The 18,065-nt window shown below is 35.0% G+C and overlaps 1 protein-coding gene across 1 annotated transcript in view; it reads left to right on the top strand.

Annotated features, from left to right (window-relative positions):
* Window positions 1–9,389, top strand: part of cplx2b (complexin 2b) — a 37,516-nt gene extending 28,127 nt beyond the window's left edge. Inside the window, exons 3-4 of the mRNA NM_001199318.1 lie at window positions 5,343–5,518; window positions 8,976–9,389. Of these exons, the coding sequence (NP_001186247.1) occupies window positions 5,343–5,518; window positions 8,976–9,173 (374 nt within the window). The 3' untranslated portion in view covers window positions 9,174–9,389. The remainder of the gene's footprint in view (window positions 1–5,342; window positions 5,519–8,975) is intronic.
* Window positions 9,390–18,065: the final 8,676 nt, after the last annotated feature.

The following is an 18,065-nucleotide window of genomic DNA, read 5'->3' as shown; positions in this document are numbered from 1 at the left end:
AGAAGATGGGAATGAAATGAGGGTTAGAATAGACAGTATACAGTATAAACATCATTACGTCTATCAGAAGTCTCCACAATGATAAAAAAGTCTTGGTCATAATTATGTTTGTTAAATGACTAAATAAGCATTTAGTGAATATAGAAAAACTTAACTTCCCTATCTATTTCATTTAGTTTAATTTAAAACTACAGTACCTAACAACAAACTGAAAATAAAATATAAATTAATAAAAACTAAAGACAAACAGTTGAAGTCAAAATTATTAGCCCCCTTCGAGTTTATTTTTCTTTTAAAATTTTTTCCCAAATGATGCTTAACAGAGCAAGGCCATTTTCACAGTAAGTCCGATAATATTTTTCCTTTCTGAGAAAGCCTTAATTATTTTATTTTAGCTTGATTAAAAGCAGTTTTTAATTTTTTATACACTACTTTAAGGTCAAAACTATTAGCCCCTTTAAGTTATTTTTTTAAGTTGTCTACAGAACCATTGTTATGCAATGACTCGCTTAATTACCCTAACCTGCCTTGTTAACCTAATGAATCTAGTTAAGCCTTTAAATGTCACTTTAAGCTGTATAGAAGTGTGTTAAAAATATCTAGTAAAATATTATTTACTTTTTACTTAATATTATTTACATTAAAATAAATCAGTTATTAAAAATGAGTTATTAAAACTAGTATGTTTAGGCTAACAATTATCTGACTTCAACTGTATGGAACAAAACTAATAAACAAACAAACAAAAAAAAAATACTAAGGGGTCTGTTTTAACACCCTAGGTGCAAAGTCTAAAGCGCATGGCAAAAAAAGCATTAAGGGTATGTCTGAATTCACTTTTGCTATTTTAAGGATAGAAAAATTTGATTTGCACCATGGCCCATGGTCTAATAGGGTTGTGCTTAATCTCCTTAATGTGTTATTGTTGAGTTTTCAGCATAATGTGCATTAAACCAATCAGATCCTCATCTAACATTCCTTTTAGGAGTCAGTTGTGTTGCACTATGGCACATTTGCTATTTACATGGCATACTTTGTAATTGGAAAAACTGAATGGAAAATGCAATGCTCCACTAGAAAGAAAACAGTTAAACAGACCATCTGCGTAAGTATAAAAATTGAGCCTCCTCCATTCAGGCTCTTTACTTTTACTCTTTACTTTCGTGGATAACAAAACTGCACTGTACACACTCCACTGAAGACATCCATCAGCCTACATATTTAATTTTGTTTGTTAAGCGCAAAGATTTGTTTCAAAACTATTTCTAAATTCAGTTCTAATTTCCAGTAAACGAATAAATGAACAATAATAACAAAATGTGGTCAGAAAACTGAGTTATAACCAAACACATTTTCTATTCTTATGCTCCATATGGTGATGCACATATGTCTCCATAACCAGACAATTGGACAAATCTAAACTTGTTTTTATGCATACAAATATACATATAAAATGATACTGATAATAACAATATAACAAAAATGCAAATTGTCATGAATAAATGGGGGAAAAAAGCCACCCGGACATGGAGGCAGGGAGGTAGTTTTTTTTTTTTTATTCAATTTAATTCAGCTTTATTTGTATAGCGCTTTTACAATGTAGATTGTGTCAAAGCAGCTTCACATAAATGGTCATAGTAACTGGAACAGTGTAGTTCAGGTTTTAGTGTTTAAGTTCAGTTCAGTTCAGTTTAGCTCAGTTCAGTGTGATTTAATCATTACTGAGAGTTCAAACACTGAAGAGCAAATTCATCGATGCGTAGCTCTACCAATCCTGAACCATGCGAGGCAGTGGCGACAGCGGAGAGGGAAAAAAAACTTCACCTGATGGGAGTGAAGAAAAAAAACCTTGAGAGAACCAGACTCAGTTGGACACGACCATTTTAATTTCTCCGCTGGCCAAAAGTCTTGTGCAGAGCTTCAGTCGCCGTGGTATGATTTTTTATGCAGTAAATCATAATTTTTGTAAAATTTTAATCCTTTTTTTCATATGTAAAGTTATTTGTCTATTAATGTACATCCTGTGTGAATCAAGTGTTTGAACCTGCATAGGCGCATAACTAACGCACTCTGCGCTGGACTTTAGACCAGCTTTTAGTTGGTCAATATAAAAAACAAGCCAACGATGCCCTTAACACACCTTCTTTATAAACCGACACAACCAGAGTCCACAAAGTTAAGCTTTATTCGTTTTTAATAATAATAAAACTACAACACTTGCTCAATGAGAGTTAACTAACATTATTGTAACTTTATCCACAGAAAGTGAGTTTAATGATTAACTAGTATTGTCACGAATACTGGAAACTTTCAAGGGAACCATGTAAAATTTTTTAATGATTAGAATTATTATTTAAAATTTTTCCTTTACCATTAAAACTGTGAACTGAAAAAATGTTTTATTCATTGTTTGTTCATTTTCAGATACAAAAGTTGGTGGAATGCCTTAAGATTGTGTGATAGTTGTTTTGACTATAGGTTATTGTAACAAAAACATGATTATACTGGTATCTGTGATGATTTTAGACACTGAAAATGCTGTGAAATGTTCATAATCTCCATACTGAACCCATGTGCAGTTTGTCTAACAGATGTGAAACAAACACAACTAATATTAAGCTTTAATGAATAATGAAAGTAATTCAAGGGCACAACATAAACAGCCAGTCACAACACAATGAATGGAATGAAAACAATTCAGTTCGTTAATTATCGATCAGTAAGGTTTAAGAGGTTTAATGTGGGTATAAAATGGCCAGTGCCCACAGAAAGCGAATTGCTTGAAACGTTTTTTTGCGGTCCTTCATTTAACTGCTGCCTGAGACAACACGAGCAGTGTAATGTCAGCACAAGTTGTCTATGCAGACACTTAAAGGCCACTTAAAGAGTCCACTGTCACTCCTTTCCCCTACAACATCCTGAGTGTCTGAGGGAAGCAATTAAACACGTGAATGTGAAGCATAGACCTCGATGCTAGATTTTAAATGCACACTCATGCATAATAAACGACAGCTATTAATAATAAATGAGTGTACAGTTGCTTGTAGACAGACTGTGCGCTGCCATTATGCAAATGATCAATGACTTACAGCAACAGTGCAGCACTTGCAACCTAATTTTTCAGCATCTGAGGGATTTTTGCAGGCAAACAATAATAATAATAACCTAATAGTTACACCTTCCTTACATTAAAAAAAAAAAAAGATTACTGCTGCTTGTTCAAACTACCTGTTTAAAATGAGCTGAAACAACACAATTCTTGTAATTTCTTTGGCCACATTATGAAAAGTTAAAATCTCAAAATTGTTTGATTTTCGTGTGATGCCTCACCTTTAAACATGTGGTTTAAAGTCCTCATGAGCTGGAAGATGCAACCTTTATTTTTTTAGCATTGTGACGCAGTTCCTAGAAAAATGGAATATTAAATGAGATTATATATGAAAGATATATGCAATCTGACAAATTAACTGAAAAAAGGATTCAATTAAAGATTAGAAAGGCATTTCTTTCTGAATGGCATGCACAGATGAATTGTTCACCACAAAACGTGAGCTAACCAAATCTTATGGTTAGTTTTGATTTCTTGGGGACTTGATGTACTTGATGTAAGAAGTGAACATGGATGTACTGTGGAGGCAAACATGGGCATTGCTTAAAAGCATTTACTGCTGCACTACCCACAACTACCTGCGGCTGTTGTTTGCTGAAACTAAAGCGTGGTGCGGAATACCCAGCGTGAACGGTTGAGTTTCAGCATTTAAACAGATGGCAGTGAGAGGAGCAGCACATGCATCATACTGGTGTCTCTCTTTGCCTTCAGTTTGGCTCTAGTATATCATCATATTAGGAGATTGTACAATGGAAATCAAGATAAGGATTGTGAAAAAGAACATAATTTACTGTAGTTTTGTTTAAATAAATAGCACTGCCAATACTAGTCCAGTTTAAAAGGTCTTATGAAGGCAAAACTGAGTTTCTTAATGCAGTCTTCGGTGTCACACGTTTCTTTATTGGAACAAGCCATTGAAGAAGCTGAAAACAGTCATTCATTTTCCCATCGGCTTAGTCCCTTTATTAATGCGGGGTTGCCACAGCGGAATAAACCACCAACTTATCCAGCAAGTTTCTACGCAGCGCATGCCCTTCCAGCCGCAACCCATCTCTGGGAAACATCCACACACACAGACTCATACACTACAGACAATTTAGCCTACCCAATTCACCTGTACCACATGTCTTTGGACTGTGGGGGAAACCGGAGCACCCGGAGGAAACCCACGCGAAGGCAGGGAGAACAAGCAAACGCCACACAGAAATGCAGACTGAGCCGAGGTTCGAACCAGCAACCCAGCGACCATCTTGTTGAGAGGCGACAGCACTACCTACTGCGCCACTGCCTCACCTTGAAAAGAGTCATGTTGCTTTATATTTTCTAATGAAACCTTGATATATTTATTCAATTAATTTAAAAAGTAACATTTTATGTGTAATTGAAAACTGACGACTGAATAGTGGTAGTGTCACAGATTGCTCACTCCACAACCACACAGATCGCAGGAGTTAGAAAACATGTATTTATCTACAATATTAACACTCACAACTGGACCAATCCCCATCAACCAATGGACAGAATGTGGCAATATAATACCAGACAAAATCTAAACTGAACACGGGTATAAATACACAAGACATAACTGAACTAAATACAAACAGAGAAGAGACACAGGTGGAACTCATACACATTAACAAACGGCAGGAAAACAGAACAAAAGTATCACATGACATCAACACAAACACATGGAAACACGGCAAAAAATAACATCACATGACACAACAGAACACTGACAAACCAGACATGTAACACAGCGAAAACACTAGACTGACACTGACCTTTGGAACATATTAAATATTTGATTGATGAATGGAAAGTTCAATGTCCCACATTTTATTTGAACTTGAAAAGGAAAACTAAATATTTCTCTCTGAGACATTATTAAACAAGTGTTAACATGTAAAATGTACTTTTAAATATGTCTAGCAATGTCTAAATATTATAGACATTGCTAGACATATTTAAAAGTACATTTTACATGTTAACACTTTAAATAATTAATTTGAAAAATAATTCTTTAATAATCAAAAAGTTTTTTTGTTCCAATCTGAACATCCTTATACAGTATTTTCTATATTAAAACAAATAAAACAAAGCAAACAAACAACAAAAAAAGATACAGATTTCAAAATAGTGCAGAGATTAATATGCACATAAAAAACAAGGTTTTGTGTAAGTAATCAGTCACTGCATGATGATGTTCATGTCTTTTGTATTATTAAATACACAGGGGCCACCAAAGACATGGGAAAGATGTTGGGTGGAGAGGAGGAGAAGGACCCTGATGCCCAGAAGAAGGAGGAGGAGAGACAGGAGGCTCTGAGACAACAAGAGGAAGAGCGCAAGGCCAAACATGCCCGAATGGAGGCAGAGAGGGAAAAGGTCAGACAAACAATTCGAGATAAGGTAAGAGATTTCTTTATCTTTTTTTTAAATGACTTTTCAGCTTGTGATTGTAATAAGTGAGGTCTTGTTTCTTTTTTTTAAAGTTTGGGTTAAACTAGGTCTCAAACTCGATTCCTGGAGGGCCGCTGCTCAGTTCCAAATCAGCTCCAACCCTAATCAAACAAATGTTCAAGACTGGAGACTATTAGGCAGGTGTGAGTTGGAGGTGGTTGGAGTTAAACTGTGCAGAGCTGTGGCCCTCCGATGAATTGAATGAGAGACCATTGGGTTAAAATGTCTTTAAGATTTCTCTTCGTGCCTAATAATTTAAGATAATTTAATGATATTACTTTAATGTGAATTCATTGTTTATTTATGTGTCAATTGTGTTTATTACACATCTTATTTTTTTTTCCTTCATTCATTCACTTTCTTTTCGGCTTAGTCCCTTTATTAATATGGGGTCACCACAGCAGAATGAACCGCCAACTTATCCAGCACATGTTTTACGCAATGGATGCCCTTCCAGCTGCAAACCATCACTGGGAAACATCCACACACACTCATTCACCCACATACACTACAGACATTTTAGCCTACCTATACCACAGGTCTTTGGGGGAAACCGGAGCACCCGGAGGAAACCCACGCCAACACAGGGAGAACATGCAAACTCCACAAAGAAATGCCTACTGACCTAGCCGAGGCTCGAACCAGCACCAAGTGTGAATGTGTGTGTGGATGTTTCCCAGAGATGGGTTGCGGCTGGAAGGGCATCCTCTGCGTAAAAATGTGCTGGATAAGATGGTGGTTCATTCCGCTGTGGTTACCCCGGATTAATAAAGGGACTAAGCCGACAAGAAAATGAATGAATGAATGAACATTACATCTAAAAGTAATGAAGTATGGAAAAATAACCTTTACTTTTTATATTATAGTAGGATTTACTTTGGTATGGTTTTCAGTTAGAAATTACTAATAAATTTCAGTTTCAAAAAAACATCAAGCAACATTGATTTGAATTTTGATATATAAAAACTTATTCACATGTAACTCTCATGTAACATGTAACTCACATGTAGTGATTGTAAACAATTTATGTGGGCTGAATTCACATTTATTAACAAATAAATTAAGTTGAACATTAATAATTGTAATTTAGTTTAAATTCAACACATACATTGTTTGTAAAAATTTAGCAGACATAATTTTTTTCAGTGTACGAAACACTTTAAATTTGTAAATATACCAAACACCTTTACTTTGGAACAGTTTCCATTGTTAATAAATGTAACCATTTCAAAGAAATATCAAGTAAATAATTGAAATATTTTGATATTAAACAAACAGCTGAAGTCTACATTAGTTTTTTTACACTGAGATCAGAATTATTAGAACATGACCTTATGTGCTTACACTAATAAGTTTCAAACTTACGCAGGATAAAGCTATTATACCTTGATGGCATGACTTAATGATTAATGTGTGTGTGAGGAGAATGCATCAAATATGAATCTCCATTAGCCTTTAATGAAATGTCACATTTGCAGGAGGTCTTAATGTCAGTTAATTACAGCTAATTTAACAGCTTCTTCTTAAAGGACGAGAATAATGTTAGTGTTATCCTGGAGTTTCAGGTCATTACAGGATCACACATCATCCCAAATGAGAATTAGGTGGATTTTGAGTGGTTGGCATTGGTATTGGTCACCTACTAACTAACTAACTGTAAATACCTGAAGACAAGTATAATGGAAACTGGACTACATTTAGTGATGAATGGAGAACTGGACATTTTATAAGTATCCTACTTCTCGCAGATCAGATTTCAATTATTAGCCCCCCTGAATTTTCAGCCCCCCCTGTTTAATTTTTCCCCCAACTTTTGTTTAATTAAGAGACGATTTTTTTAGCACATTTCTAAGCCTAATAGTTTTAATAACTTATTTATAATAACAGATTTATTTTATCATTGCCATTATAACAGTAAATGATATTTCACTAGATATTTTTCAAGACACTTCTATACAGGTTTTAATGAGATTTAAAGGCCTAACTAGGTTATTTACTTAAACTAGGCAGGTTCAGGTAATTAGGCAAGTTATTTTATAATGAGGGTTTGTTCTGTAGATTATCGGGGAAAAATATATATATATAGCTTAGAGGGGCTAATAATTTAAAATGCTTTTTAAAAAAATTAAAAACTGCCTTTATTCTAGCTGAAATAAAACAAATGAGACTTTCTCCAGAAGAAAAAAAAATATTGTCAGACATACTAAAATGTCCTTGCTCTGTTAAACACCATTTAGGAAATATTTGAAAAAGAAAAAAAAAATCAAAGGGGGCTAATAAATCTGACTTCAACTGTACACAAAAACAGACTATTGTTCGTTTTGTGAGTTAATGTTCGTTACATCAGAATTTTATTACATGCACCATTATTCACATTTGTCCCTTAGACAGTACAATTTGGTTCAGTAAAGTATTGTATGCATTTATTTTTATTTTGAGTGCCAAAAATGTAGAGCAAGACTCACTATTGCATGCTATTGGTTTACAAATTGCCACTTGCACATACAAAAAGCCAGGAGGACGACAACACAGTAATACATAAACAGCAAAAACATGACATTCTATGATCTAATTGTGTGCTATTGCTACTCATCTACAATTTAAATAATAATCTTTAGTGTGGTAAATAAGTCATATGAACGACAAGTATGGGTTTCTTCCAGCAAACAAGAAAGACATGGTGTTGAAACGTTGTGATATACCGTACAGTACAGTAGGTCAAGGGCATAGGATTGCTCTTGACATTAGGGGTGATGGGTAAATCCAACAACCCCCTATATGCTGCCATTAATTATACAACTGCAGCCTAATAATTATATAATATTAATGCTATTAAAATGTATTCTTAATTAATCCTCTCTTTATACAATGTATTAAATTAAATAGTGTAATATTAAAGGAATGTTTATAAACTGATAGAGAGTTTAATAAAGACTTCTGTTTATAGTGAACATCTTGTGTCACACACACCTCTCACACCTTACTCTTGCATGGGGAATTCCCCTTCACAGTTTTGTTGCTGTTACATCTGAACGCAGCTACAGCCTCTCACATGACAGCAGGAAAAGGCTCAGTCAATCACAATGTTCATATGTGTTTGGGGGGCGGTGCGACTGGAGAGGAGAAAGTGATTTAACCCTTTCTGAACGTCTAGGTTAATATTGACTGCGCAATTTGTAGTGAATAAAATTATTGGTGGCGACATTTTAATAGTTGGTGGATATTAGTGGGGATGCATCCTTGTTAAGTCTATGCCCCTGCAGTAGGTACTATTGGCAGTGGAAACTTAATTCTGTTCAGGGTGACCAATACAAAATTTTACTGTACTCTACTGTACAAAAATGAAAAATTATTCTATAAAACATTCTTCTGTAGTCTAAATATATTTATATTTATATTTACATAGTATGGGCTAAAGAAGAAAGAAGAGAAGGAAGCAGAGGAGAAAGCGGCTATGGAGCAAGCATGTGAAGGCTCCTTGACTCGCCCCAAAAAGGCAATCCCTGCAGGATGCGGAGCAGACGATGAGGAGGACGAGGAGAGCATTTTGGACACCGTTCTCAAATTCCTTCCCGGACCTCTGCAGGACATGTTCAAGAAGTAACAGCACAAAGCTGTTTCTGAACACAGATGAGTGAGGGGAGATTTTGGCCAAACAGGTGAAAGGCTTTTCACTGCCTTGACGGAATTATATTCGCTCCTTTCTACAGAAAGAAACACAAATCACAAAACGACAACATTTGGTCTTTTCACTGCCATTCAGGTTCAAATTGTTTACACTTTCTCTAGTGCTCTCGGTTTGTTTACTAATCATCAGGGTCGCTAATACTTTAAAAGTTAATCTGCCTTAGGTAATGAACATCGACCCCAAAATAACAGCACATTCCAGGATGATGATACAGAGCTCATCAAACGTGATGGATTTATTTATTTATTTCAGAGCATTCACAAACAGTATCTTGATACAATCGTTTGCAGAAAAATACTGTCGATGAAGTGCAGAGATTATGTGAATGGGGTCAAAATCTCACTACCATATTTTCCTGGAATTTAAAAGTCAGTTATAAAGCAAGTAACCAGAGCATGCACAAGTCATGCAGATATTTAGATTTGCGCTGGATGAAAGAGACACATCAATATTTGTACAGCACAATTCCTATATGCCGCTAGTTTCTGTTTCAATTTAAATACATTTGCTTAGGCTTGATGTTTCTATTAAATGTTGATTAAAGTGAACGGCTCTATATATATATTTTTTTTTTGTTGTTTTATAGGCTGCTTATATTTTTTGTTTCATCTTCTCTTCTGAATACTGGTAAATTTAAAGCATTTGTTGTGCAATTAACCGAAATATACATACACTTCTTATTTTATTTAGTGCTAACAGTAGCCTATTTTATATTATTTCAGGATTAAATTATAAGATACAACTTATACACCAAGAGCACTTTTTACAGAAATGCAATTATGACCCCTGACTTAATTTCCGGAAAATATGGTATCTAATGAATAACATTTGCCATCAGGGAGCTTGTTGATATGTTGCCATTTGTAAAAATGGTAAACATTGTTATACTGTCTTAGAGTACATTATACAACAACAATATGCTAAAAATGGAAGCGTTTCTCCCTTGCATTTATGAAAAGTTTCACTGTTATATGCTATCAAAACAATACCCATCCACATAGATCCACAAAAACGACTGAAAACTACTGTAATATGCATGCCAGACAAGAAGAATACTATGTGTTTGAGCTATATGGTCCTGTAACATTGTTGTTTTGGTAGTCAAGTACTCGTGCATGACTATAAATGAACCATAATACATGTGCATGATGTCACTATATTGCACAGAATCTATGATTTGCACACTGAAAACAATGTTATTCTTATCAAACTTTGTTAAAACTTTATGGTACCCGAAAGTTTTCTGTTTTTAGTGTAAAATTATAAAAAAAAGTTTTGTTTAAAATTGTAAAATATCCTTTGGGAGAAATTTTGAAACATGAACATATATTCTGTATTCTTTCTGCATATGTACACATGCATATAGTGTTTGTTTGCAACATGACATTGCCACCTACAGGCCTGGCATGCATAATACAGTGTTTTCAGTTGCTTCCGTGGATCCGTGCGAATGGGGATTGTTTTGTCAGTATAACATTTTTTTCAGAAATGCAAAAAAGAACGTGTTCAGTAGATTGTTGTCATGTAGAAGTACCCCTAGTTGTGCCACGTTAGACCACCTGAGTGCTCAAATGGTTTTGCAGCCTGGCAGTTCTCAGTTTTGTATTATTATTTATTTATTTCAATTTTTCTTGAGGTGTGAAATAGAACTTGATTTGACCACAAGTAATATTTACATTAGCCTTGCCAGCAAAAGATCAGGAAAACTGGACCAAATTATCCTTACAACGAACAACCATTCAGGACTAATCACAATCTGTCAAGCACACAGCAGATGAACCTTTAGACATTTACTATATATTCAGTCACGGTTTCACAGCACATTCATCACTGCCAAAACAAAACAAGCAGATGATTTGATACAAGACCATTCACATGACAATCAGAAATGAACTGATCTCATCCAGAAAAAAAAGTTATTCATACATACTTCTATTAAAAGCAAAGCATTGTTCACTAAATACTGTATATGATGTCCCACAACACAAGATTATCTCCCAAGCTCATGCCTCAGGTGCTGTTTACGCTAATGCTTTTTCACTTTAAAACAGATAAGTTATGTTACGGTCATGGCAGACATTCACACAACTTTCCACTAAAAAGAAGTGTTTTGCAAACTATTGACCTTGACACTGGAATATTTTTTGGCCTGAGACTTCCGGTCTCGTTCACTTCCATTGATTTTTAGACAATAAAAATGACTCGTTTTGCTGCTTGATGTTGCAAACTGCTTTTGTCTTATTACATTATTCCACTTTTTATGTACAGTCATGAACACACTTGTTTGTAGAGCAAGTAGTTTGACCGTTTTCTGCCATCATTTCTCCCATAGACAAATCGGATTTGGAAGTTCTAAAATAATCGTAAAACCAAAACTCTTTCGAATTGAAGAAAGTCAATAAAGGCTTAGTTTTAGCTTGGTAAATGCTGGTGTTCCGCTTCAGAATAGACTCACAAAAACATTCAAGATTTCAACTTTCAAGATGTCCTCGCTACTGTCTGTAGTACGATGATGAACTGGTTCAGGTAAAATACATAAAGGACATTGTAACACCCACTATGGTAATGCCCATGTTACTGCTATGGCTGAGTTTAAGGTTGGGGTTGGTGTAGCTGTTAATAACTGTGAGGATTGGGGTAGACATAGACATTTATAACACACAATGTAATGGGTAATTTAATAATTAACAGAAATAATTTTCATGTGTAGCTACAACAACTTGTGCATGCACATGCTCTACATATAGAACCTGATCCAGTATGTCACTGTGCTACAGGCTGCAGTGAGGACACACTCCAAACTTTTGATAATGGAAGTGCGACTATACTCACTGGCTCATACTCAATTTACTACTCTGTAGTTGGAAAAACATGTTATATACAGTGAATGTGAATATGAATGTGAGCAGTATGAACAGAACTCGGACATAGTGTACTACACCCGCCATTTTGTCTTGATCACGTGACCTATCCATGTCAGTTGCGTTCTTTCACTCCCATTTATGAATTCTCTTGTGGTACATCATGGGATATCATGAGATGCACACTTCAGAATCTCGCCGGAAAAATTAGGTCATTCGAGTACTCGAATACTGTTCTACTAATTTTGACATACTACTCAGCTCGCATAGTGTTTTGAGCATAATATCCGCTTCTGAAGTGTGACGTCATGCGATGCGGCTTCTGGGTCTAAGAACTATATGAAACTGCAAGGGGAGACTCAACAAATGTTAATAATAAACATTTACAAAGCGGGGTAATACTTTCGAAAATCATGAGCACAATGTATATACCCATGCTTAATATCAGATAGCCAGAAAGTGATAATTTTTTTGTATAAATTGTTACAATTTTGGTATTTGTGATGCAGCAAGTCTAGAGACATTCATTTTAATGTGTGATATAACTAAAAATAGGTCATAAATGAATATTTTCTCAATTCAAATGAGTAGCGGCTTGGACCCGGAAACAGTATTCTATACGTCACTGATACACCATGACTTAATGCGATTTTGGATGCAGCCACTTACTTACTGGTCTTTTGGACTACTGTGTTTTGTTTCTTGATTCATTAACCCTCTCATGCAACAATTAGGCAACCGATAAAGTATGGATGTCGGCAAAATATGTGAAAGCACAATGAGCGTGAATAGTCATGTATCATGCGTTTAAGTCAATATTGTGTAAATTTTTTCTGAAACGCATTAAAAACAAGCAGAATTTTAATTTTTTTAATTAAAAATGCATTGTTTAAACAGCAGCTGATATTAAAAGTTATTTTTACAGGTGGGGTTTGGGAGGATTTTCATGCTAGTTTGTAAAAATAATAATTAATACAAATGAGATTATACAAATTAGCTTTTATTCAAAATCTAAAATAGTTGTTTTCCAAGAGATCAGTTTACGTGGTCTTTTAGCATGTCTTTACATTAAAAAAAACTGCCTGTGTGTAAGATACTGAATTCAGTATTACTTCCCAAAAAAGAAGGCAATGCTTTCGATGATGATAACTAATTATACAAATAACAAATGAATACTAGAATACATGAGCTTCAATCACTGCTATAGAAAAAAAGACCAAAGAGAGAATGAGCTGCAATCCTCCACACTACTACAGACATGATGATGAAATTGTGAGAAACTATTAATATTCCTACTACATCTGATCAACAAAAGTCCTTCCCGCTGTGAAATTTCTGCCCAAAATATTAATCGTGCTGCTGGCAAAATCTGATGTTGAGTTGACTTAAGGCTTTTTTATTATTATTATTTACATTTTTAAGGTCTTACAGTACGTTTTTGAGCATTGAGTAAACACTGCCATTTGATAAACATGTCAGAAACATATATTTGGGAGGGAGGGGTTCAATGTTTACATATGTTTATGAGTAGATGAAGAGGCAAACTCATTTTTGTAAAGTATTGCATGATTGGGGAAATATGAAACCTGTAGATAAGCTTTCATTTTGTTGATTACACAAAGTTAGCAGTTGTATGTTTGACAAAAAAAGTGTCCCTTTTTAAACTGTTAGCAATTGATATAACTACAGGAATGTATATGTACCCGTTATAGGCTGGTTGTTCTGTGATCACAGCAAGATTGTAAACTTTGTTTCAAAAATAAAAATCTTAGTAAGAGCAGAATGACATACTTTAGATTAGCACATGCTACTCTTTTCATTTTAGCTGTACAAAAGTACACCTTTTTTATTATCCGATTACGAATTTAAAATGGACTTTTTCATTTTTGTAGTGCTGAAAGGTTTTTTCCACTAGTCAAAGCCATATTGTTAGACTGCAATAATTAATGAAAAAATACTCATCTTGTAGTCATGCATCTGTTTCTGTAAAACAAAACAAAAACAAAAAAAACTGTTGATATCTATTGAACTCTTCATGTCTGAAAGTGTATATGACATTTCCTGTAGAGAGAGAGAGAGTCTTTAAAAAGAAGCTACTGTATGTTCTCTATGTATTTATGTGCGTCTGTATTTGTTTGTGCTGTAAAATGTTCTTTCATGTTGTATCTATCTGTTCATGTCTTGGTCTAAAGCAAACTGCATCGGGTCCTAATGTTTATGTATGCATGCAGATGATTTTTGCATTAAATACCAAATCGTAACGTCAGGTTGTATCTGTTCATCTGTCCCTGTCCCTGCAACAGAAGCTGCACACTTTATCCAGGGATCAGTTCCCTTCTGTCTAATAGAATGTGATCAGTTATCGGCCTCATCATTCATATTGGTGTTTAGAGATCATTTGGAAATTATTGCTACTGCTAAACTTCTGGGTCATTTCTAGTAGTTTTTTTTATTTATTTTCAGTTTATTCTCAACAAATGTGCTCTTGTAATTGTACTTTTAATATACCTCTTTTAGCATAAATGACATTCATACAGTGTGGTTTGAGCCCAATGCAATAGTCTGTCAACATTTAAAACTGCCCAAAAAGTATTTGAACACTTTTGGGCATCATTAGAGATGTGTTTATAGATTGCGATAGAATATGAATGCTTCAGATATAAAATATTAAGCTAAGTGGCATCTGTTCAACAGTTCCATACTGGCATAACTATTAGTTTTATTTTGTGATCTGGGTCAACAACATTTTAATCATGCATCTTATTGGAAAAAAGTTTAAGAAAGCATGATAAAAGCAAGCAATCAGTGCTTTAAATAATGATTGTAAAAATGAAACAAAATATGTGTGAAAAAAATCTTTGTAACAGATCCAGTATGTAGTAAATAAATTTAACATTTATGCATTATGTGAAGTTATTACTATATATATATATATATATATATATATATATATATATATATATATATATATATATATATATATATATATATACAATATATATATATATATATATATATATTTATATATATATATTTATATATATATATTTATATATATATATATATTTATATATATATATATATATATATWTWTATATATATATATATATATATATATATATATATATATATATATATATATATATTATATATATATATATATATATATATATATATATATATATATATATATATATATATATATATTTATATATATATATATTTATATATATATATATATATATATATATATATATATATATATATATATATATAAATAAGCTTATTGTATAACAGTGGTTTGTTCTGTAGATTATCGAGAAAAAATCTAGCTTAAAGGGGCTAATAATTTTTTCCCTAAAATGGTTCATAAAAAATTCAAAACTGCTTTTATTCTAGCCGAAATAAAACAAATAAGACTTTCTCCAGAAGAAATGATATTATGAGACATACTGTGAAAATGTTTAACATCATTTGGAAAACATTTAAAAAAGAAGAAAAAAAATCGAAAGGGGCTAATAATTCTGACTTCAACTATATATATTTAGTCATTAATTTTTTTTTTTTTACAATTATTATTTTGTATAAAAATCATGTTTACATGTTCAAATACTTTTTGAGGTCACATAATAGTTGTCTATTCCCCACAAAATCAGTTGCCACCTTACTGATTTATGCATCATAATCATATGTTGAATTTTAGTTTAATGTGGTTACATTTTTCATTACATGAGCCAAATAAACTGGGTAAAAGGGCTTACTGTGTCGGTGATTCTATACTCATTAAAATGCAATCCATTTGCATATATATATATATATATATATATATATATATATATATATATATATATATATATATATATATATATATATATATATATAGTATATGCATGTGGATTTTAAATTATTTTAATAATGAGATCTGACCCATGTGCCTTTGCTTATAAGTTAAATTGATAGTCCGCCAAATTTTATTTGTCATAGTTAGGGAAGTTGGCGAACAAAGTTTTATTTCCCTTTTTTTTGTCCATACAATGGAAATCAGTGGGAATCTAAACAGTTTTCACACCAATATTCTTCATAAACTATGAACAAAAAAAGTTCAAACTAATTCGTAATGATCCTTTCTTCCTTCCTTCCTTCCTTCCAGCCTTCCTTCCTTCTTTCATCCTTTCTTCCTTCCAACCTAACTGCCTACCTAAAAGGCTCACTTAAAACTGGCAAACAATTCAAGAGTTCACACTTAGCTGATGATTTACAAAGCTTATTTGGCATGCTGTCCCGGGAGAGAGCCCCGAGCTCAAGGGCTCCTCGAGCCCGGGGCTTCCTCCCGTTGGCAGAGCAAGAAGGGAGCCTGAGCTCGGTGGATCTCAGAACTCCCCTGCCGCTGTAGCTAAGGGAACGTAAGGAATTAGACCAGCTTGATTGTTAAGTATGTTGAATGTCTTTGGATGGTGGGAGGAAACCGGAGAGCCCGGGGAAAACCCACGCGGACACGGGAAGGACATACAAACTCCCCACAGAAACACTCACCGGTCCTATCGAACTAGGACCGGCAGTATTCTTGCTGTGTGGTTCACAGTGCTAACCACTGGACCGCCGTGCCGCCCAATTACAGGTAAAGGAGGAGAATAGGGGAGGAGGGGGGTTTCTTCCAAACGAAGATAAAGTGAACTGGAAACTTAGACTATTTATGGTGCCTTAGGGCTCATATGATTGGAAGATTAGTGATTAGCAAAAGCGAGACTGGACGTGATAAATCATAAGCACGTGATCCTCTCGAAATTAGTTTATGAATAAACTTCACTTCAAGAGTTCACACTTAGCTGATGATTTACAAAGCTTATTTGGCATGCTGTCCCGGGAGAGAGCCCCGAGCTCAAGGGCTCCTCGAGCCCGGGGCTTCCTCCCGTTGGCAGAGCAAGAAGGGAGCCTGAGCTCGGTGGATCTCAGAACTCCCCAAAATGCAGAATTAATCGCTCGGGACAGCAGCCGCGTATTCGAAGAAAAAACCCCCCAAAAGGCAGGAAATTTAGAGCTATATCCGGCTGCTGGATATAATAGAAGAAAAGAGGTTAAATGCATGGGCATTAATTAGATAGGATTAATAAGGGTGAAAAGAGGATTCTAATAACTCTTGCTGGAGTTAGAGTTTGAAGGAACCCCTGCGGGGGTCATGGTTTTCGGGGTTAAGAAGAAGGGGAGAATAGGTGGTTTGAAGCAGTGAAAGAGAACTTTGAGTGAATCTTGTGGGAGTTGGAGCTCTAAGTGACCCCTGCGGGGGCCAGAGTAGAGTGAAGGTATGGAGCAGAGAGTGGAGGAGAGTAGCTCTTACGAAAGATGGAGCTTTGTGAGAGTTTGAGTTTAGAGCAGCCTCTGCGGAGGTTAGAGCTTGAGGGTAGGGTGTAGATAGGAGTGACCTCTGCGGAGGTTAGAGCTTGAGGGTAGGGAGTAGATAGGAGCGACCTCTGCGGAGGTTTGAGCTTGAAGGTAGGGTGTAGATAGGAGCGACCTCTGCGGAGGTTTTGAGCTTGAAGGTAGGGTGTAGATAGGAGCGACCTCTGCGGAGGTTTGAGCTTGAAGGTAGGGTGTAGATAGGAGCGACCTCTGCGGAGGTTTGAGCTTGAGGATAGGGTGTAGATAGGAGTGACCTCTGCGGAGGTTAGAGCTTGAGGGTAGGGAGTAGATAGGAGCGACCTCTGCGGAGGTTTGAGCTTGAAAGTAGGGTGTAGATAGGAGTGACCTCTGCGGAGGTTTGAGCTTGAGGATAGGGTGTAGATAGGAGTGACCTCTGCGGAGGTTAGAGCTTGAGGGTAGAGAGTAGATAGGAGCGACCTCTGCGGAGGTTTGAGCTTGAAGGTAGGGTGTAGATAGGAGTGACCTCTGCGGAGTTTTGAGCTTGAGGGTAGGGTGTAGATAGGAGTGACCTCTGCGGAGGTTTGAGCTT

Source organism: Danio rerio, chromosome 14 (genome assembly GCF_049306965.1).
Source record: "Danio rerio strain Tuebingen ecotype United States chromosome 14, GRCz12tu, whole genome shotgun sequence".
NCBI classification, from domain to species: Eukaryota; Metazoa; Chordata; class Actinopteri; order Cypriniformes; family Danionidae; genus Danio; species Danio rerio.
The sequence above is the reverse complement of the archived record's forward strand: the minus strand, read 5'-3'. Positions and strand labels throughout refer to the sequence as shown.